At 40.0% G+C, this 22,881-nt stretch overlaps 1 protein-coding gene across 6 annotated transcripts in view; it reads right to left on the minus strand.

Annotated features, from left to right (window-relative positions):
- The window catches only part of PHKB (phosphorylase kinase regulatory subunit beta), a 216,641-nt gene that overhangs the window by 54,119 nt on the left and 139,641 nt on the right, over positions 1-22,881 (minus strand). For all 6 annotated transcript variants that reach the window (XM_004264871.3, XM_033418877.2, XM_004264872.4 and 3 more), the window contains 2 exons: positions 4,304-4,359; positions 3,697-3,790 (listed from right to left, as the gene is read on the minus strand). In XM_004264871.3, coding sequence (XP_004264919.1) covers positions 3,697-3,790; positions 4,304-4,359 — 150 coding nt within the window. The remainder of the gene's footprint in view (positions 1-3,696; positions 3,791-4,303; positions 4,360-22,881) is intronic.

Consider the following 22,881-nt stretch of genomic DNA (forward strand, 5'->3'; position numbering starts at 1 on the left):
TTCAGGATAATTTCTTAGACTTGATGAATCAAAGAGAATATACATTCTCTTTCAAACATACTGCCAGGTTGGTCACCCTCCAGAAATAATGGACCAATTACTTCGACATTAAATGTGCATAGGCCATTTTTGTCACTCTCTTGAGTCACAATGACATTTCATTTTAGTTTTAAACAACTGTATTCAAATATTTTGTGGTGGACCATTTTCCCATATACTTAATAGCTATTTGTATGTTCTATGCACTTTTTCCTTTTTTCCCCTGTCTACTGGGCATTTGTCATTCTTTTTCATTTGTAAAAGATCTTGGTATGTTAAGAATATTGCTGTTTTATCAAATATTTTACTCAATTTGCTCATCTTCAATGTTGTTATGAAATGTGAGAATGACTGCATAGTAGTTCAAACATCACTTCAGCATTTGGTATTTCAATCTAAACATTTTTCTGCTAGGAAATTTCACAAGCACCTTTGATGTGCCAGGTTGTTTATGCTACCTTCAATTATATTTAGTTAAATCTGTCAATCACTTCCTTAATCGATTTTTGGCACTAGTGTTACTCTAAGAATGGACTTCCCCTCACAACAGTTGTAAACTGTTCTCCTATTTTTTTTTAGTGATTTTATATCTAAATCATTAAAAAGATTTAAATCTTTAATCTGTCTGGAATTTATTTTTGTATCTGATGAGAGGTAGAAATCTAACCTAATGGAAAATCAAACCAACTGTCTCTACACAATCTACTGATTATCATTTGAACTGATTTCAAATATCAACCTCAACGTATACAAAATTAATGTCATCACCAGAGCTCTCTGTTCATTCTGCCATGGTGCACACATGTATGTCAGAGTTAGCTGTCTCCTTCTCCTTCTCCATTGAATGTTCCTAGAAAATAGCACCCCCTGAGTTGGCACTGTGCCTGGCATACAGCTGGTGCTCAGGAAATACTCGATGGATGAATGAGGGAGCAAGTGAATGTCCTCCTGAACCACATGTGCTGTGCATATTAATTCTGGAACAGCAGTGGTTTTAGACAAAGTCCACTGGCTATAAAAAGTACTCTATAAGCATTATATAGCATTGTATAGCTACACTGAAACTACAGTGCACAGCACTAGATGGAGACCACTTTCCCTTAAATTAATATTTATGTCTAAACTGCTTTAGATTTCTTCTTTTAGGCAAATGATTATATTAATCAACCATGCACAGGTTAAAATGTACTGATCTAGGCAGATTTAAAGGAAATCCTTAAATACTACTCTATTACAGTAAAAGCATTTTCCTTAACTTTCTGAACCATGGTAGAGAAGGTCTATGACAATTAAGTAATCAGATGCAGAATGCTCACTGAATTCTAGGGTACTGATAATACCGTCCCTACATTGTACACATTCACACCATTTAATGCTCTGCAACACATAGCAGGGACCAAACCACCTGGAAGTACAGAAATACTTCATTCTACATCTGCAGTGTATTCAGATCTCCCATGAGGCAAATCAAACCACAGTTACCACATTATGAAACATTAACCACACACAGTGAAAGCCTTACCCTCAGCTGTCTGCCCTCACACCCTCTTCAGTGGGCTGAAGGAGGGTACAACTTCTCAGAAGAGAATAAGCAGCCACTGGCATAAGAATATGTGTATTAACTAAGATTTGAGGGAACATTTTCACTTTTAAAAGGTAGACTATAAGAAACAATGTAGTCGGCAGTATATCTTAGAGGGTGAATCCCAAAATGCAGCTAGCTTGAAACACAGAGGCTGTAGCCACAGAGAATTTTCCATCCTGACACGTGCACAGAGAAGCTGGGCTCCTGGTCACATATCTGTCTTTTTAGCCACAACACACACCCAAATTGTAAATCATGCGTTAATGCCATCCTTAAAACAACAAAGTATAAAATAAGTCAGGACCTGTTATAAGTCTTCACTTTGTAACAGAATGCTTCCTACCACCTCTGTGACTCCTCAGCACCTTGCACTAACATCTGTCATAGCACCGATCAAAGTGGATTGTCATTAACTATTTTTCTGTCATCCCAACAGACCCAGAGGTCACTAACTGAGAACAGGGACAGAGTCATTTTATCTGTGTGCTCCACACAGTACTCTGCACAGAACAGGTGTTACGATGAATGAATGAATGAATAAAATGCCACATTCAAGTTATTTGGAGCCATGTTGGTCTCTTAAGTCTTGATTGTATGTTGTCTGGTAGAGTACAGATGCTCCCAGAAAGAGGTGCTAATATACATTAGGCCTGAAGATACAGATTCAGGTTAATTTGTTTTGAGAGCATGTTTATCAAAGAATAATAACCTTTGTTACCATTCTCTGGAGCTTTCAGTGAGAGGCCATAAAAGTGTATCAGCAAATACAGCCTGCACCTGAACGATAAGTGCACAACCTTAGATTTTCTGCCATTCCATACAGCCTCCTCTCCTTGCCTTGTGGATCCTTACTTCCCTCTTGGCCTCATTTAGCCTCTTCTACAATGAAACCTAGCTTTCCATCGTTTACTTTGTAGTGTGATTTTAAAGTGTTACCTACTCCAGGGTTCCTTGCATTTTTAGCCATGTCTCTTTAATCGAGGGGGAGAAAAGAGCTCTAATTTGTTAAGGACTTTTGAAGAGCTGGTGCTCTGGGTGACCTAACACCCAGGTTCTGGTTTTGTTGTCAATGCATGAAGTCCAGTCTGATTAGCAACAACTCTGGGGCCTTGCATTTTCCCTGCAATGTGCACCTCACTTCTCTGAGCTTTTATTCTTTGTTGTAACATCAAGGTTTTAATAAAAAACATTTTTATCAGCTTAACTGACTCAATCAATCTTGATCACTTGAGAGAGACTATTCTAAACATTTCCACCAAACACCAAAAACAAACACTGTTTTTTTTGGCCAGGCGGCATATGGGATCTTAGTCCCCGAGACCAGGGATCAAACCTGCGCCCCCTGCATTGGAAGTGCAAAGTCCCAATCACTGGACCACCAGGGAAGTCCCATTCCTGTACTGTTTTTAATGATTACCAAATAAAAACAGTGGTTTAAAAATAATTAGTGGAGATCAACAATTTCCCATCCCTAATGAGCAGTAATATTCCTAAACTCAGGCATATGCTGCAGGGCAGTGCATACAAAAGGCCTCAAAAGTCATCTTTTAATCCAATCTAATAGGTATGTAACTGCATCAAATATAAATTCAGATGTCACTTTATAATTATTTTGAGACCCAGCAAACCAAAGAGGGTAGGAATTACTTCAGACTCCAAATAGTAAGGCAAGAGAAAAAGGGAAGTAGTTATTACCAACAATATTTAGGTGAGAAGATTTCTTTAATTGTTAATAAAAGGGAAAATAAATCAAATGTAAAGGTTAATTTTATACACCACTACTAAAATTAAGGCTGATTTGTTATTTAAGTGGTCAGTCCAGGTTTGTAATAGACTTTAGCAAGGAGCAGAAATCAACAAGACCTATGAATATAACGCACACACACAATGCAGTTGTGTTTCAGTAACAGTGTCTGATAAAGTGGGCCTCTCAGCTTAATCAGAAAGACTTTGGATCAATGACCCTATCTCAGAATTGGATTTTTAAATATGCTTCTTGACTATAAACTAAGTCTAATCATCATGCTCTAGTACCTACATAAAGGAGACAGTAAAGAAGCAGAATCACTTACTTTCACGAGCTCCTGCTGGGCCCAGATCTGAATGGGTTCTACCTGTTGAGGAGTTTGAGTCTGAATACCATATGTGTTGAGGAAAACCTGAAGGCTAAAAAACACAGGGAAAAAAAGAGACATTTTCAGTAATGCATTTATATGGACAATGGTGAAGGAGGAGGAGAAAAGGGGAAAGACTATGCTAGTTTGGAGCACATTATTCATTTGTTAATGTCAGCAATATGTCATCTGCACTGGAATCCAGAGCCCTCTTGGGTTCTTCACAAAGCATCAGCTGTGAGCTTTGGGGGCTGCCAGAGAGGTAAGCACTAACTTGGGGGATCCCCATAATCTGTTTGCATTAATTTCTCAAAACTACACACCAGGCAACACTGGCACTGGTCACAGACTTTAATTAATATTAACACCAACTAAAACAAAATTATTTTTAAACATGAAAAGAATGTTATTCTGGCACTTAAAGTCACATTAGTGACATCCTTGAAACCCTGTGAAGGGGTCTATGAAGTTAATTTCTACCACCACACTCAGTATTATAAGCCTAAAGCAATCAATCCCCTTCCCTCCCCCTCAAAAGAACACGCCACCCATCTGGATTTCATACCGTTGGCTTTCTGCTATGAGCGCTACATAAACAACCAAATCATTTTCCAGTGGGCCCTGTAATACAGAATAAGGGAGGGGGGAAACATTTTAAAAGATCTGGTCATCATCAACTATAATGAGAATCAAGGACAATAGTAACCATCTCTGAGCAGTTCATTAAGATGATGGACACCAGCTGGCTCTAAGCAGTTGCCTCTCTTTCCTTGCTCTCCACTGCCTACTAATCAATTTGATGGTGTAGACAGAGTAATGGAACACCAAGGAATGGAAAGCCATAAATCTCACCACTACTGGAGGGGCTAGTCTGTCAGGGCTATTTTGAACGATGCATAAGAGTAGTTTGGGGACTGAGAGTCATTTTCCGTCATTTAACTATGAAGGGAAGAGTGGGAACTAAAAATAAAAACCTAACTTACGTATTCTCTAAAAAAATGACTGTGAGTTAAAACTGTTCATTTGACATCTTCACCACATAAAGCTATTCCCTTTCTGGTTAGCCAATTTTCCTTTGGCACCTGATACACCAAAATAGCTTTATTCTAATATATAGCTTCTACGGTAGAGAATGAACTACCCAGTTGACTATATAATTACCACCGTGTTAGTTAAATACAAGCTGTTGGGCTTAATAGTTCTAATCAAACATAGTGTTGGATATTTGCTACTTTTTGTGTGTGTGGAAAAGATTCACTATAGCATATATTATGCATAGCTAAAATGAATCCAATTTTGAGCTTGTATATAACTAACACAGAACATTAAGAAGCACCAATAAATTACAGTATTAGGAAGCTCTGAAAATTGTGATCAAATATAATTTCTTCATAGTAATGAATCCAACATTCCCAATAGTATGCTGTAAAACATTTGATTTACTATCAGTCAGTTCCTCTCTATGGTATTTAATATGCCAGTAGAATTTATGTATGATAGAAGGCAAGAAATACCAGAATACATATATCAGCAGTAAGTAACATACAAAGGATGGTTCCCAGAATTATCGTGAAAATGCCATTTCAGGCAGTCTTCAATGTGATTTAAATGAATATATAAGGAAAAATATGATGGAACAACCTCACAGAAATAAATAGACATTAAAAATGCTATAAATTCTATTTTTATTTGATAAAGACTTTAAAAGTTGATGTTACTCAAAAGGATGAGAAAAAGTAATTATTCAGAGTCTCGTCAAGATTTCTAACAAATGAAAACATTAAGCTTCATTTTTCGTGGATGAAATCTCCCATTCATCAAAAGAAGTAACCTTAGAGCGGGCCATTATCTATAATCTTCAGGGCAATTAGAGTTTTTAAATAAAAAGCAAGTGAATACATATATTAGAATGCAGATGTTATTCCACTAACAATAAATAAGGCAGCTTACAGATCCTAATTGGTAAACTGGTTTCTTCGTTTTGAATCACAGGCCTGTTTAAGACAATGTTGTTTCTATTTGTATGACAGAGCACTCAGATCTAAAATGCCCACTACACATGTTGAATCATAGTGAGCATCTGATTAGGAGACTATTCGATGGTTGAAGAACTCTTTCATTTGAAAAGTCAGCATTTAGGAAAGTTCCAGTTCAATAACCATCTACCATAATGAACTCAGGCCTTTAACACCAGCCCAAGCAGGACGTTTCACCCCATTTCCACCCACAGAAAGAATTGTGCGTGGCCGGTCCCACCCCAACAATTTTCTTCCTTTCACTGACAAAGTTGGAACTATCTTTTCTCTATTTTCATAATTTTCTTCAAACCTCCAAAATTACTGTCTAAACCAATGAAGTCTCTCTGAAAACTGCCTAATAATAAGTAATACCTCCTATTTCTGAATGGTATTTTCCTTAATAATATTATAATATTTTCTGCTTTTAGGTTCACAAAGTACACACGTGCGCGCGCGCGCGCGCACACACACACACACACACACACACACTCAAGCCCAGTGTGGTACTAGTGCTCTCCATTTTATAAGCATGTATGCACTTATTCATTTGACCAACAGTTAACACATACAAGAATCCACGCTAGACTCTGATATTACAAGATGAATACAACCCAGTGCCCATCCTTGAGTTTAGTCTATTGCAATAGATAGATAAGTTTTCAAACGTGTTTATTATCACAGAAAAGTATCCCACTGATATCTTCCTTTGCCAGTATAGATCTACCTGGTTTAAAAAAAAATGGCTGAAAGACATTACATTATATGGATGTGCCATAATTTATTCAAGCCATGTTTATCTTGATAACATTTAGGTGGTTTCCAATATTTCGGAGAATCCTGAGGATTCAGGGAGAACAAAGTGCCAAGTACAGTATTTGAAACATAGTAACAATAAAGGGCACGAATATTTCCTGCAGCTGTACTTACAGTTTTCACACCTATCCTAGGGCAGCTGCTTTCTCTTCCTTGTTGAGATTTGCTGTAACATCTATGTTGCCCTAGAATGTTTTCCACCATTCTAAGACATTAGGACCATCCACTATCCCATTTTTATGACTAGTTCTTCACCAAATAATTCCAAACATCTTTTCAAAAAAATCCTCAGATGACTTACCACCTTCCCAGTTTTCCCTCCCTTTATTTCTCAAACATAGACTACCACTATTTCCTTACTTTCCTTGTCTCTGTTAGTTCTGTACTCTGCCATCTATCCTGCTTTGCCTTTGAGATGGAAATCCTTACCCTTTAAGTCCTTGTTCTTCTATTCATCTCACTTCTTTCTCTTTCTCTCTTACCAAACTCATTCACTCTGGTATCTTTCATTATCACTTCTAAGCAGATGATTCCATATCTATATTTCTAGTCTTGAACTTTCTCTTGAGTTCTATCTAGTTCCCACATTTTTAACTGCTTTCTGGACATTTTCTTTTGGCTATTTTCAAAGTTAATAGGTCTAAAACTCAACTCCTTATCAATCCTACTCTACCTCAAATAGACTCACTCTAGCTCAGAACCTCTGAACCACCTTTGACTCCTCTCTTTTACCCTCAATATCCAATTTGTCACCAAAATCCTGTTAATCCTTCCTTCATAAAATACATTGCTTGAATCTTCTTCTCATTTCATTTCTATAGCAACATTCAGGATTGAAAAGTAACAACAATAGCAACAATCACTTTACAGAACATCGTACATTCTGTGTGTGAGGAGGCACTGATCTAAGTGCTTTAACAAACCATCATCCCATTTTACAGGTAACAAAAATGAGGCACAGAAAGTTTAAGTAACTAATCCAAGGTCATAAAGCTAGTAAATAGCAGAGCTAGAATTCAGATTCAGGCAGTCTAACTGCAGAGTCTGTGCTCAAAATCACTCACTTACTCTGCCTCTCAAAGAGTGGAAAGAGGGCAAGTTTTAGAAGTGAAATACCCACAAAACAAGTTCCATTCTTGTTACTTCCTATCCCATGATCCTGGTTATCTAATAGGAGCCTTAAACTTACCATGGACAAAACTGAACTACTTACTGATTTCCATCCTTAAATTCACTCACCCTTAAAGTATGTCTTATCTCTCTTTTTTAAATTTTATTTTTTTCTTTCTTTCTTTTTTTTTTTTGCGGTATGTGGGCCTCTCACTGTTGTGGCCTCTCCTGTTGCGGAGCACAGGCTCCAGATGCGCAGGCCCAGCGGTCATGGCTCACGGGCCCAGCCGCTCTGCGGCATGTGGGATCTTCCCGGACCGGGGCACAAACCCCTGTCCCCTGCATCAGCAGGCAGACTCTCAACCACTGTGCCACCAGGGAAGCCCTAAATTTTATTTTTTAATTGAAGTATAGTTGATTTACAATATTGTGTTAGCTTCAGGTGTACCACAAAGTGATTCAGTTATACATATATATATATATATATATTTATTATTTTCCATTATAGGTCTTTACAAGATATTGAATATAGTTCCCTGTGCTGTAGAGTAAATCTTTTTGCTTATCTATTTTATGTATAGTAGTTTGTATCTGTTAATCCCATACTCCTAATTTATCGTTCCACTCCCTCTTTCCCCTTTGGTAACCGTAAGTTTGTTTTCTGTCTGTGAGTCTACTTTTGTTTTGTATATACAGTCATTTGTATAATTTTTTAGATTCCACATATAAATGATATCATATAATATTTCTCTTTCTCTGTCTGACGTACGTCACTTAGTATGATATTCTCTAGGTCTATCCATGTTGCTGCAAATTGCAATATTACAATGTTTTTATGGCTGAGTAATATTCCACTGTATATAGGTACCACATCTTCTTTATCAATTCATCTGTCGATGGACATTTAGGTTGCATCCATGTCTTGGCTACTGTAAATAGTGCTGCAGTGAACACTGGGGTACATGCATCTTTTCGAATTAGAATTCTTGTCTTTTCCAAAATATATACCCAGGAGTGGGATTGGCTGGATCATATGGTAACTCTATTTTTAGTGTTTTAACGAACCTCCATAGTGTTCTCCATAGTGTTCTCCATAGTGGCTGTATCAGTTTACATTCCCACCAAGAGCGTAGGAGGGTTCCCTTTTCTCCACACCCTCTCCAGCATTTATTATTTGTAGACTTTTTGATGATGATTATTCTCCAATAATTAGCAAAGTTGAGCATATTTTCATGTGCCTGTTGGCTACCTGTATATCTTCTTTGGAGAAATGTCTATTCAGCCTTTTGCCCATTTTTTGGTTGGGCTGTTTGTATTTTTTTTTATTGAGTTGTATCAGCTGTTTGTATATTTTGGAAATTAACCCCTTGTCGGTTGCATTGTTTGCAAGTATTTTCTCGCATTCCATAGGTTGTCTTTTTGTTTTGTTTGTGCTTTCCTTTGCTGTGCAAAAGCTTTCAAGTTTGATTAGGTCCCATTTGTTTATTTTTGCTTTTATTTCTTTTGCTTTGTGAGACTGATTTAAGAAAATATTGCTATGATTTATGTCAGAGAATGTTTTGCTTATGTTCTCTTCTAGGAGTTTTATGGTGTAATGTTTTATATTTACGTCTTTAAAACATTTTGACTTTAGTTTTTGTATTTGGTGTGAGGGAGTGTTCTAATTTCATTGATTTACATGAGGCTGTCCAGCTTTCCCAACACCACTATTTCTTATCTCTTTAATACTGTGCACTCATTTGATCTGGCCAAAAATGTGTAAGTTATCCTTGATTCCTCTTTCTCCTTCAAACCTCATAACCAGTAACAGCTAAAACAAACAAAAAAGACAACACTTATTGAACACTGTGTAGTCATATTATTTACTGATCAAAACACCCCTATTAGGTAGGTTACTACAATTATCCTCATTTACTAAGGAGAAAACTGAGGTGCAGAGTGGTTAAAAAACTTATCTAAACATCATATAGCTAGTAAGTGGCAAAGTAGGGATCCAAATATGGGCAATCTCATCTATCTCTTAAACATTACAGTGTACTGTCTGACTCTCTAATGCACTGCTAACTCACCAATAAGTCCTACTGGCTCTACCTCCAAAGCACATCTCAAACACACCACTTTTCTCCAACGTCACTGTTACTACCACCCTACTCAAAGTCACCATGATCTTTCACTTGGTCAACTAACTGTTCTACCTACCTCAGTCTTACCCCACCATTCACACAGTCTATCCTGCAAACAGCAACAAGGATGGTTTTTTAAAAAAGTGTAAATCAGACCATGTCACCTCCCCGCCAACATGCATACACACAAACACCCTGTTTAAAACTCTCCACTGTCTTCCTATTGCCCACAGAATAAGAACCAAACCGTTTACCACAGCCCACAAGTCCCTACATAATCAAGCTCCAGCCTACTTCTTCTTTCTCATTCTCTCTCCTCTCCTTCACCATGGTTTAGCCACACTGGGTTCTCTCCACTGAAAATGACAACTGTGTTCCTATCTCAGGGCCTCTGTACTTACTGCACTCTTGCTTGGAATGTTTTCCCTTCAGATTGTTGCATGAGGCCCTCTTGTTATACAGGTCTCAACCATCATCACTTCCTTAGAAAGGCCTTCATTTTCTACTGTAGCCAGCCCCCCTCTATTACTTTACCTTATTTTGTCTACTTCACAGTACTTGTCATCTCCAGAAATTATTTGGTATTATTTACTTATATATTCACTGTTATTCATCCCCACCAGAAAACAATTCCCTGAGACAAGCACTTGATCTATCTTGTCTATTGCATAGAAGAATGCCTGGCACACGGTACGTGCTTACTGTCTGATGAATGATTGCCTAGGCAAGTTTCTCTATGTTCTTCTGTGCTTATCTATAAAATGAGAATAATGCTATTTAGGAGGCCTAACACATAGGCAGAGGATCAAACAAAAGAGGGCCTATAAAAATATTTACAAACTTTAATCTGCTAAACAAATGATATTTATATTATTCTTTGTGTGACTATATTAATTAACCTCTCTAAGCCTCACTTTCTTCATGGGTAAATTGGGATAATAAAAGTGTCTATAGGGTTATGAGGATAATACATAACATATATAAGCATTTAACAGTGTCTGGCATATACTCTTTTTTTTCAATGTAATATACATGCTTTTTTTAATTTAAGTATAGTTGATGTATAATATTAAATAAATTACAGGTGTACAATATAGTGTTTCACAATTTTTAACGGTTATACTCCATTTAGAGTAATGATAAAATATTTGGCAAATACTCTTAAGTGTTTAAAAACCATTAGCCCTTTTATCAATCCAGTAACATGACTACAATCCTGGATCACTGTTACAGGCTTTCTGGACTTTCTGCTTCACACTTGCCTTTGCCCATATTCTATACTTTATGGTTAGGGAAATTTTCTTGTATCTGTGATTTTCACAAAGGAGGTGGTGAAAGAATATTTGTTGAATGAATGAAGAAATGGGAGGAAGGGTGGGTAGGTGAGTAATAGGCATATTTCTGTCATGTTTAGGACATCACTTTTATACTCCAAAACCAGTGTTTCCCAAATAAAGCCCCAACTTCCTGAGGACTTTTACAACTTCACTTCTACCTGCAGTTCCCTGTTTGTCTTAGAACACTCCACTAAAAAAATAAAAAGCAGTTCATCATGTCCATCTCAAGTTTCTGTCTTCTGTCCTACACTTGGACTGTTCTTTCTGTTTCTTTCTGCTTATCCAGTTCCTGGCCCACTCTTTCAACCTAGTCTCCTCCATAAAGTCCCCCAAACATCAGGATGCCAAGATGTCTCTGTCTCTATCAGCAAGAGCAGGTGCTGTCTGCATGAGTCACTTGCCATCTCTCTGCCAGGGCTTTTTTCATGTTTATGAGTGGTCTGTATAATTACAGAGTGCACCCTTGACGGATGCCTCATGCTCTTTTCTCACTTAGCACGTACACAGCACATTATACCAAAAGAAGGCAGTTGGCACTCATTCGGTGGTCTGGAAGAAAAATATTTTTTTAAAGTATTGTTACATTTTTATTAGCAATATACAAATCTTTCCTTGAGCATAAAGGACAAATATTTGCAAATATAAACAAGATATTTTTAACAAAGGGAAAGAATCATAACTAAAAGTATACATATTTTTATAAGCTATTAAGGATTGTACAAGTCATTTAAACTACATGATTCAGGACCAACAACGTGTAGTTGAAAATATTCTGATTTAAAACTTTCATTTCGGGGGCTTCACTGGTGGCGCAGTGGTTAAGAATCCGCCTGCCAATGCAGGGGACACGGGTTCGAGCCCTGGTCTGGGAAGATCCCACATGCCGCGGAGCAACTAAGCCCGTGCTCCACAACTACTGAGCCTGCATGCCTAGAGCCCGTGCTCCGCAACAAGAGAAGCCACCGCAATGAGAAGCACCCGCTCGCCGCAATGAGAGAAAGCCCGCACGCAGCAACAAAGACCCAATGCAGCCAAAAATAAATTAAAAAAAAAACAGAACAAAAAACCACTATCATTTCTATAAATGAATAAAGTCATATTGGGTTTTTTAACAGTTTTTTAAATTGAGATAAAAAACCACATAACATGGGCTTCCCTGGTGGCGCAGTGGTTGGGAGTCCGCCCGCCGATGCAGGGGACGTGAGTTCGTGCCCCAGTCCGGGAGGATCCCACATGCCGCAGAGCGGCTGGGCCCGTGAGCCATGGCCGCTGGGCCTGCGTGTCCGGAGCCTGTGCTCCGCAGCGGGAGAGGCCACAACAGTGAGAGGCCCGCGTACCACGAAAAAAAAAACAAAAAAAAAACCCCACATAACATAAAATTTACTATCTTAATCATTTTTAAGTGAACGGTGGAAGAGAAACTTTTATAGTGTAACTTGCTGGTGAGCTGGGCACTACCTGTATTAATATTGCAACCCATCTTGCTCAAAATTTAAAACTATGGTAATTAAAACACTGCATGTACATCTATCTAGATTCTAGTTTTCAAATTATCCAAATCAGGTCAAAGTAACAAGGCTAGGAGATTTTCAGCTGGGAGCTATAAATAAAACAATATAATACAACTTTCAAAGGGTATACAGAGAAATTTAAATGTGGATGTACCCTAATGGTTTACCTTCCCCTTGTTCTTTTTTTCAATTTAATTTTAATAGACAATTAATTCATATGGTTCAAAAAATTTTAAATTATGAAAAAGTTTTCAGTGAAGTTTCTCTCCTACCTGTGGCCCATGCATCCACCCCACCACCTACCAACCAGGCAATTACTATGATTACTTATGCCCCTTTCCAGAGTTTCCTTTTGCCTATAAAAGCAAACAAGAATCTATAATCTTACTTTCTCGTATTTTAGACAAAAGGTAGCATATTATCAGCACTTTTTCCCACTTAATCATATATCATGTATTAGTACACAGAACATGCCCTCATATTTTGTTTTAACTGCGTAGTATACCCTTATTTTTTATATGTACCATACTTATTAATGTCATCTTTTCACATCTTTTATCATTTAAGGCTAGTCAACCTTTTGCAACTGAAATCTCTGAACATGGTTATAGTTAAATCGTGGAACCATTAAACATCAGGTTTTAATTTTGCTTATAAGAGTAGAACAACCACTCAACCGAAAACACTCAGAGGCATTACTACCACTGGCTTATGTGGGGGCACTAGAAGATTGTTATCAGAAAAGATCAGTAAGATGGGATTTTGGGAGGGGGCAGTGTTTTGGGAGGGGGCAGAGGAAGCATGTGGGTCTTTTCTAGGAGAATGGCACACAGAAAGATGTATAGATTCTGTTCATTTATAACTTATTCATGGAAATAACATGACAGCCTAGTAATAAGATTTATATTATTATTTTATTGATTACGTTTGTTTTGTTGTCCAGTTTAGAATGTCAAGGAATTAATATATCTCAAGAGTCTGCCAGGGCTTCCCTGGTGGCGCAGTGGTTGAGAGTCTGCCTGCCGATGCAGGGGACACAGGTTCGTGCCCCGGCCTGGGAAAATCCCACATGCCGCGGAGCGGCTGGGTCCGTGAGCCATGGGCGCTGAGGCTGCACGTCTGGAGCCTGTGCTCCGGAACGTGAGAGGCCACAACAGTGAGAGGCCCACGTACCGCAAAAAAAAAAAAAAAAAAAAAAAGAGTCTGCCATATGTACTGTCACAAAAACTCCCATTTTTAAAGATCAGGAAACTGAAGTGAAGAGTGGTGAAATAATTTGTCAAAGGTCGGTGGTAGAACTTAAACCTGACTGCAGATATGTCTAAGTCTAAAGTCTATGGTGCCTGTCATGGTATATATTGCATGAATTACGTGCTGCTTGCTGCTGTGGTTTGTATTAGTTCAGGTTCTCCAGAGAAACAGAGCCAACAGGGTGCGTGTGTGTGTGCGTGCTTGTGTGTGTCCACGCACGCATGCGCACACATATTTGTTTGTGAATGTATAAAGAGAAGAAAGAGATTTACTATAAAGAACTGACTCAGGCAATTAAGAAGTCTGGCAAATCCCACAATCTGCAGGGTGAGTAGGCAAGCTGGAGACCCAGGAGAGCTGACAGTGTAGTTCTAGTCCAAAGGCCAGGAGGCTCAAGACCTAGTTCTAGTCCAAAGGCAGGAAAAAAGCCAATATCCCAGTTTGAAGGCCATCAGGCAGGGAGAATCCTCTCTTACTTGGGGGAGGGTCAGCCTCTTTGTTCTACTCAGGCCTCCTGGGATGAGGCCCACCCACATTAGGGAGGGCAATCTGACCTGCTCACTCTACTGATCTGAATGTTAATCTCATCCAGAAACATCTTAACCCTCATCCAGAATAATGTTTGACCACATATTTGGGCACTCCATGTCCCAGCCAGGTTGACACATAAAATTAACCAACACACAGTTGGTTACAGTCACAGGGAGCAGAGTGGTGAGCAAAAGCCTTTGTGTTCTACCAACAGTCACTCTTCATTCACTCGACATCAGGTCTAAAGAAAACTCAACTCCAAGTGGTGTCTACAAAACACCTATTTTCTTATCTCCTTTTTGATAGAATATATTTCTTAAATTCTTGGCAATTAAATTTAAAAATTACCTCTTCTATTAAATAATAAATACAGTATGTAAAACTCATAATTCTTATTTTTGCAACATTGTATTAAGCTCTGGTCTAAGTAGCTTTATTATTTTTTCTTTTTTTTTTTTTTTTTTGCGGTACGCGGGCCTCTCACTGCTGCGGCCTCTCCCGTTGCAGAGCACAGGCTCCGGACGCACAGGCCCAGCGGCCATGGCTCACGGGCCCAGCCGCTCCGCGGCATGTGGGATCTTCCCAGACCGGGGCACGAACCCGTGTCCCCTGCATCGGCAGGTGGACTCTCAACCACTGCGCCACCAGGGAAGCCCTAAGTAGCTTTATTTTTAATATGACCTGTGCTGCATAAAATAATCTACTGTGGCTGGCTTGAATAGGTCTTTTACTGAAAGAAGGACACAGGAGGAGGGAGAGAAGGAAAGAAAAAAAGAAGCCAACAAATAAACGGGTCACACCCCACCCAAGGCTGGTCTTGCCTCAAGGGCAGTGCATTGAAACATTCTCTGCGTCTGCTTCTGGGGCCTTATAGAAACTCATTTATGCTCATTAGCCTTCATCAGTAGGCCCTACCAACATCCAGCATTTTTTCATTACACTCTTTTTTCAGCAAAACCTCATTAGCTGAAGAAACCAGGCAGATGCTTTATACATCTCAATTCCAACTGGAGACACCATATCCACAGTATTTTTCCTGCAAGAGCCAAGTAACAGGCTACAGCAGTTTGAACACAGGCACATCCTGATTGGAACGCACTGGCATCTTATTCTGACATTTCCAACCAAGCCAAAGCAGCTACTTGGAGAAAATGAATAGGGATTCAGAGGAAAGTGGTAAGTGGAAATACCAACAACAGCATGGTTAAAAAGCTAAACTTGGCTTAAGAGTAGAGAAGGCCAGGGAGAAAATGGCCTTTTAGGATCCCTGTATTTATACATTGCATTAGTGATTATACAAGCTTTCTATTTAAGAGGAAAACAAATGAATTTTAAAAAGTATTCCCAGACCTCAGACACACAGTTTCAAATGCCTGAATGAATAAATCGGGCAATGGTTTTTGAGAGCAGTCCTTTCAATGACTGCAATTATCTTGGAAGAGAATACTAATCATCCTTTTGTCACAACAAATTAGTTTGTTAAACTGTTTTTACTCCTGTCTAAGCACATGCTGTAACTGAACGTTTCTATATTTTTATCTTAAAGAAATGACTGTGCTAAAGGTCTTGTTTATTTCCTGGAAACAATGCTAAAATGATTATATGGGCCCAGGTGGAGAAACCCTGACTCATGGTGTTCACACAGATTTAATCATAACCAGCAGGAAGAACAAATGATGAGAAACTTATAAAAACACAACAGAGTGGTCAACATAGAGAAAGACTGGTAAAATGAGGGTGAGATAGGGGAGGTAGAGGCAGAAGAAGGGGAGTATAGGTTCCAAAAATCTAGCCATTTCCCTCTCAGGGTTTCCATGTCATTTCAAAGGACCTCAGGTGTTGGGTTACCACCAATGAAAGGTCTCCAGCGGTAGACAAATGGAAACCAGCTATTTAGAATCAAGGGGGAAAAGGAAGCAAGTTATAGCAAGACAACTTGTTTTTGGTTTTTCTCCTTTGGATGCCTGCACGGACTAGATCATTTCTCTGGTGTCTGAGTTGAAATGCCAGATGTAGAAGGGGCCATTTTTATCATCTGGGAGTAGGTTATAAAAAAAGGTGTGAGGGAGTCCATGAGAGGACTCCACTTCAGCCAGAGCAGCACAACTTTTAAAGTATTTTTTATGCTGAAATTCTGCCTAAGATTTTGTCTGAAAAATGTGTTTCCTTGATAAAAATCAGTAATCCACTTGATGGATGAGGAGACTGAGGTACAGGCAAGGGAAATGGTCCAGGTCCTGAGCAAGTTAGTGGCAGACCCAGAAATAGAATCCAGGTCTCTGTACTAACTTGTTCTAGTGTTCTCTCTACCAAATCAGACTGCCTCATCTTACCAGCTTGACAGTAAACTTTTCAGTACACTAGAGAATTGCCAAGTGCACGACTCCAGGTATGAGTGGAAATGAATGGACAGGCCACATGTACAGTTATTACAATGTGAAAGCCACCTAAGAAGAGAGGCTTTGAAGGGGGAAAAGTATAAAAACCTGTGCTACTTTCTCTTTCAGCACTAGATGCTCTTCTCAAGAACAAAAAGACTGGGCTAATTAAACAGTGCAAGGGAGAACCTGTGGTAAGATTTATAGCTGCTGGGTTAGAGACCGAACAGTTACAGAGGAACCCAGCAAGCTCTAGAATCCAACGAGCTTTTAACTATATAGAGCCATGTTCACTGGTTGAGGCCAAACTGTTTCTAGTGTAGATTCTCACCGGGGACCTGACTGCGGGGGACACACGCTACCATCGCTCTTAGCAGAGTAAACCTAAATGTCTTCCATATTGATGAGATCACAATGCAACAAATCTGTGTACTAGAAATGCTCAGGGTTTGTTCACCTGTTCATTCATCCAAACATCATGGTAGGAACCAGGGATGGCTGAAAGATAGATGAAATGTTATTCCTATTCTTCAGGAACTCACCATAGAACGGAGAAGACAAACTATATATGGAGTTCAGTAGGATAGTAAATACAATGCTATTAACCGGTGGGTGCTTTGAGGGCAAGGGAGGGAGCATCTAATTTAGTCTCAGAGAATTGAGGAGGACTTTATAGAAAAAGGTATATGAGCTGTAAGAATGAAAAGGATAAACGTAAAGGATGATACAATAGAGTAACTGAAGATAGGGCTACTTTAGATTAATGGTCAGAAAATAATTCTCCTGGGGGGTGTCATTAAATCTGAGACTGAATTCAATATCAAGAAGGAACAAGATCTGGTAACAAACACTCAGGCAGAAGGAATAGCAAAGGCCCTGAGAAGAAAAGGTTTGAAGAGTTTGAGGAACTAAGAGGAGACCAGTGTATGTGGAGTATAACAAGCAAGCAAAAGAATAAGAAGTGAGGGTGGAGTTAAGGCTCAAAAGGGCCTTCTAAGGAAACAAGGCATTTGGCTTTCATCTAAGTGGAACGAAAAGCTACTTTTTAAAAGGGTTTCAAACAAGGAAAGACTCAATGTAATTTACATTTTTAGAACAATAGTAATAAATACATATATAGTACCTACTATAGGCCAGGCTCTGCCCAAGCATTTTATATATATTAACTTGTAATGGCTGCTATATAAACATGATTGGCAGAAGGCAGAGTGGACACAAGGAGATTCATTGAGCACTGCAGTTGAGAGATGATAGTGGTTGGAATGAAGAAGGAGCAAGTGAAAAGATCTCAGGAGTATTTAGGAAATAGAATTGACATGACTGGATTGGGAAGGGGAGAAGTAGTGACATAGGTATGGAGGAATCAAAGATTACTTCTATGCTTTTACAAAGTTTGAAGGAGAAGGGAGTATTCAATGGTGCTGAATATCTTTGAGGACAAACAGACTAAAATCTGAAAAAAGATCAATGGATTTATCAATTAGGAGGTCAGGAGTAAACTTTTGCATGTATTTTAGTAGGTTGGTGGTATAAACAGTCAGACTACATAGGGTAAAGAGTGACTGGAAGCTAAAGAAATGGAGATGGTGCAAGTATTTTTCTAAGATGTTTGAAAGGGAAGGAAAGAAGGTAACGTGACAGGGGGCACACTTGAGGAATTTTTTTCTTTCTTTCTTTTTTTTTTTAAGGTCAGGGACAATTAAACATCTCTATAGACTGAGAAGAAGTATGTAGAGGGAAAGAGGTTGACATATAGAAGAAAGAATGGATATCAAAATAGAACAGGATAAAGGTGGAGGGAAAAGAGTTGGGTGAGTTAATGCCTGGGATTCAAAAGAAAAGATCCATTCATTATTAGAGGTATCTCAGCATGTACTAGAATACATTAGTCTAGTTTTTTCTTATTCAAGTATAGCTGATTTACAATATTATATTAGTTTCAGGTTTATAACACAGTGATTCAAAATTTTAATAGATTATACTGCATTTAAAGTTATTATAAAATATTGGCTATATTCCCTGTAGTGTACAATATATCCTTATAGCTTATTTATTTTATACATAGTAGTTTGTACCTCTTAATCCCCTAACCTCCATTAGCCTAGTTTTGTTTTTTTGTGTTTTTTTTTTGCTGTACGTGGGCCTCTCACTGTTGTGGCCTCTCCCATTGCGGAGCACAGGCTCCAGACACGCGGGCCCAGCAGCCATGGCTCATGGGCCCAGCTGCTCCGTGGCATGTAGGATCTTCCCGGACCAGGGCACGAACCCGTGTCCCCTGCATCGGCAGGCGGACTCTCAACCACTGCGCCACCAGGGAAGCCCCATTAGCCTAGTTTTAACCTTTATTTTTACAGACACTTCTGAGAATTTAAAACTCTATCTCCCACTTTCAACAATTTTGACCCAGTGCAAGGAAGGGCTCATGCTCTGCTACATACTATTATTTATTCTTCACTGCCACCTTTAACTCGTATTCTTGGGCTAACTTTATTAGTTTCTTCAGTCTCTGATTAATGATAGAAGAGTCATAATCGGTGTTCAGTTATCTGACCATGCTACAGTGTCCCTTTTGCTCTCCAAACCACACACTCCCACAACGGAAGACGTTTTAAATAAGATTGAGGAAATAATAAGGTGCTCATAAAAATAATTAAGGATAAAATATGAAGATTTTCTCATGAAAATTCATAAAATTTATGAAATTATATAAAATTGCATGCATTACATGAATATGGCCTTCTCCTAAGCCACTGAAAGTGATTTTCAAAAGATATATTTCTTTGGCATTATATTCTGACATTTCTAATTTAACATTCTTAAGAAGTATGGGATACAACAGGATAATGTAATCTGAGAAAATGCAACAGACAGTTAAGTTGTATCTATGCCAAATCAAAACTATCAATACAGGGCCACAGGACTTCCGGGAAGATAGCGGAGGAGTAAGACGCGGAGATCACCTTCCTCCCCACAGATATACCGGAAATGCATCTACACGTGGAGCAACTCCCGCAGAGCGCCTACTGAACGCTGGCAGAAGACCTCAGACCTCCCAAGGGGCAAGAAACCCCCCACGTACCTGGTTAGGGCAAAAGAAAAAAATAAACAGAGACAAAAGCATGGGGATGGGTCCTGCACCAGCAGGAGGGAGCTGTGAAGGGGGAAAAGTGTCCACACGCTAGGGAGCCCCTTCGCGGGCGGAGACTGAGGGTGGCGGAGTGGGGGAGCTTCGGAGCCGCAGAGGAGAACACAGCAACGAGGCGGCGGGGCGGAGGGCAAGGCGGAGAGATTCCAGCGCAGAGGATCAGGGCTGGCCGGCACTCACCAGCCGAGAGGCTTGTCTGCTCACCCGCAGGGGCGGGCAGGGCTGGGAGCTGGGGCTCCGGCTTCAGTCGGAGCACCGGGAAAGGACTGGGGTTGGCGGCGTGAACACAGCCTGCAGGGCGTTAGTGCACCGCGGCTAGCCGGGAGGGAGTCCGGGGAAAAGTCTGAACCTGCCGAAGAGGCAGGAGACTTTTTCTTCCCTCTTTATTTCCTGGTGCGCGAGGAGAGGGGATTAAGAACGCTGCTTAAAGGAGCTCCAGAGACGGGCGCGAGCCGCGGCTGAAGGTGCGGACCCCAGAGACAGACATGAGACGCTAAGGCCGCTGCTGCCGCCACCAAGAAGCCTGTGTGCGAACACAGGTCGCTGTCCACACCCCCCTTCCGGGGAGCCTGTGCAGCCCGCCACTGCCAGGGTCCCGGGATCCAGGGACAACTCCCCCGGAGAACGCACGGCGTGCCTCAAGCAGCCAGTGTCACGCTGGCCTCTGCCGCCGCAGGCCCGCCCCGCTCTCCGTGACCCTCCCTACCCCCGGCCTGAGTGAGCCAGAGCCTCTGAATCAGCGGCTCCTTTAACCCCGTTCTGTCTGAGCAAAGAACAGACGCCCTCCGGCGACCTACACGCACAGGCGGGGCCAAATCCAAAGCTGAGCCCCTGGGAGCTGTGAGAACAAAGAAGAGAAAGGGAAATCTCTCCCAGCAGCCTCAGAAGCAGCGGATTAAAGCTCCACAATCAACTTGATGTACCCTGCATCTGTGGAATACATGAATAGACAACGAATCATCCCAAATTAAGGAGCAGTGTGGATGAAAGGCTCTTGGTGCTGCAGCCAGGAGTTAGTGCTGTGCCTCTGGGGTGGGAGAGCCAACTTCAGGACACTGGTCCACAAGAGGCCTCCCAGCTGCACTGTGAAAATCTCCCAGAGATCTCCATCTCAACGCCAGCACCCAGATTCACTCAACGACCAGCAAGCTACAGTGCGGGACATCCTATGCCAAACAACTAGCAAGACAGGAACACAAACCCACCCATTAGCAGAGAGGCTGCCCAAAATCATAGTAAGTCTACAGACACCCCAAAACACACCACCAGACGTGGACCTGCCCACCAGAAAGACAAGATACAGCCTCAACCACCAGAACACAGGCACTAGTCCCCTCCACCAGGAAGCCTACACAACCCACTGAACCAACCTTAGCCACTGGGGACAGACACTAAAAACAACAGGAACTACGAACCTTCAGCCTGCAAAAAGGAGACCCCAAACACAGTAATATAAGCAAAATGAAGAGACAGAAAAACACACAGCAGATGAAGGAGCAAGATAAAAACCCACCAGACCTAACAAATGAAGAGGAAATAGGCAGTCTACCTGAAAAAGAATTCAGAATAGTGATAGTAAAGATGATCCAAAATCTTCGAAATAGAATAGACAAAATGCAAGAATCAGTTAACAAGGACCTAGAAGAACTAAAGATGAAACAAACAATGATGAACAACACAATAAATGAAATGAAAAATACTCTAGATGGGATCAATATTAGAATAACTGAGGCAGAAGAACGGATAAGTGACCTGGAAGATAAAATAGTGGAAATAACTACTGCAGAGCAGAATAAAGAAAAAAGAATGAAAAGAACTGAGGACAGTCTCAGAGACCTCTGGGACAACATTAAACGCACCAACATTCGACTTATAGGGGTTCCAGAAGAAGAAGAGAAAAAGAAAGGGACTCAGAAAATATTTGAAGAGATTATAGTGGAAAACTTCCCTAATATGGGAAAGGAAATAGTTAATCAAGTCCAGGAAGCACAGAGAGTCCCATACAGGATAAATCCAAGGAGAAATACGCCAAGACACATATTAATCAAACTGTCAAAAATTAAATACAAAGAAAACATATTAAAAGCAGCAAGGGAAAAACAACAAATAACACACAAGGGACTCCCCATAAGGTTAACAGCTGATCTTTCAGCAGAAACTCTGCAAGCCAGAAGGGAGTGGCAGGACATATTGAAAGTGTGGAAGGAGAAAAACCTGCAACCAAGATTACTCTACCCAGCAAGGATCTCATTCAGATTTGATGGAGAAATTAAAAACTTTACAGACAAGCAAAAGCTGAGAGAGTTCAGCACCACCAAACCAGCTCTACAACAACTGCTAAAGGAACTTCTCTAGGCAAGAAACACAAAAGAAGGAAAAGACCTACAATAACGAACCCAAAACAATTAAGAAAATGGGAATGGGGACACACATATCAATAATTACCTTAAATGTAAATGGACTAAATGCTCCCACCAAAAGACACAGATTGGCTGAATGGATACAAAAACAAGACACATATATTTGCTGTCTACAAGAGACCCACTTCAGACCTAGAGACACATACAGACTGAAAGTAAGGGGATGGAAAAAGGTATTTCATGCAAATGGAAACCAAAAGAAAGCTGGAGTAGCAATTCTCATATCAGACAAAATAGACTTTAAAACAAAGACTATTAGAAGAGACAAAGAAGGACACTACATAATGATCAAGGGATCGATCCAAGAAAAAGATATAACAATTGTAAATATTTATGCACCCAACATAGGAGCACCTCAATACATAAGGCAAATACTGACAGCCATAAAAGGGGAAATCAACAGTAACACATTCATAGTAGGGGACTTTAACACACCACTTTCACCAATGGACAGATCATCCAAAATGAAAATAAATAAGGAAACACAAGCTTTAAATGATACATTA

Source organism: Orcinus orca, chromosome 20, assembly GCF_937001465.1.
Source record: "Orcinus orca chromosome 20, mOrcOrc1.1, whole genome shotgun sequence".
Classification (NCBI taxonomy): Eukaryota; Metazoa; Chordata; class Mammalia; order Artiodactyla; family Delphinidae; genus Orcinus; species Orcinus orca.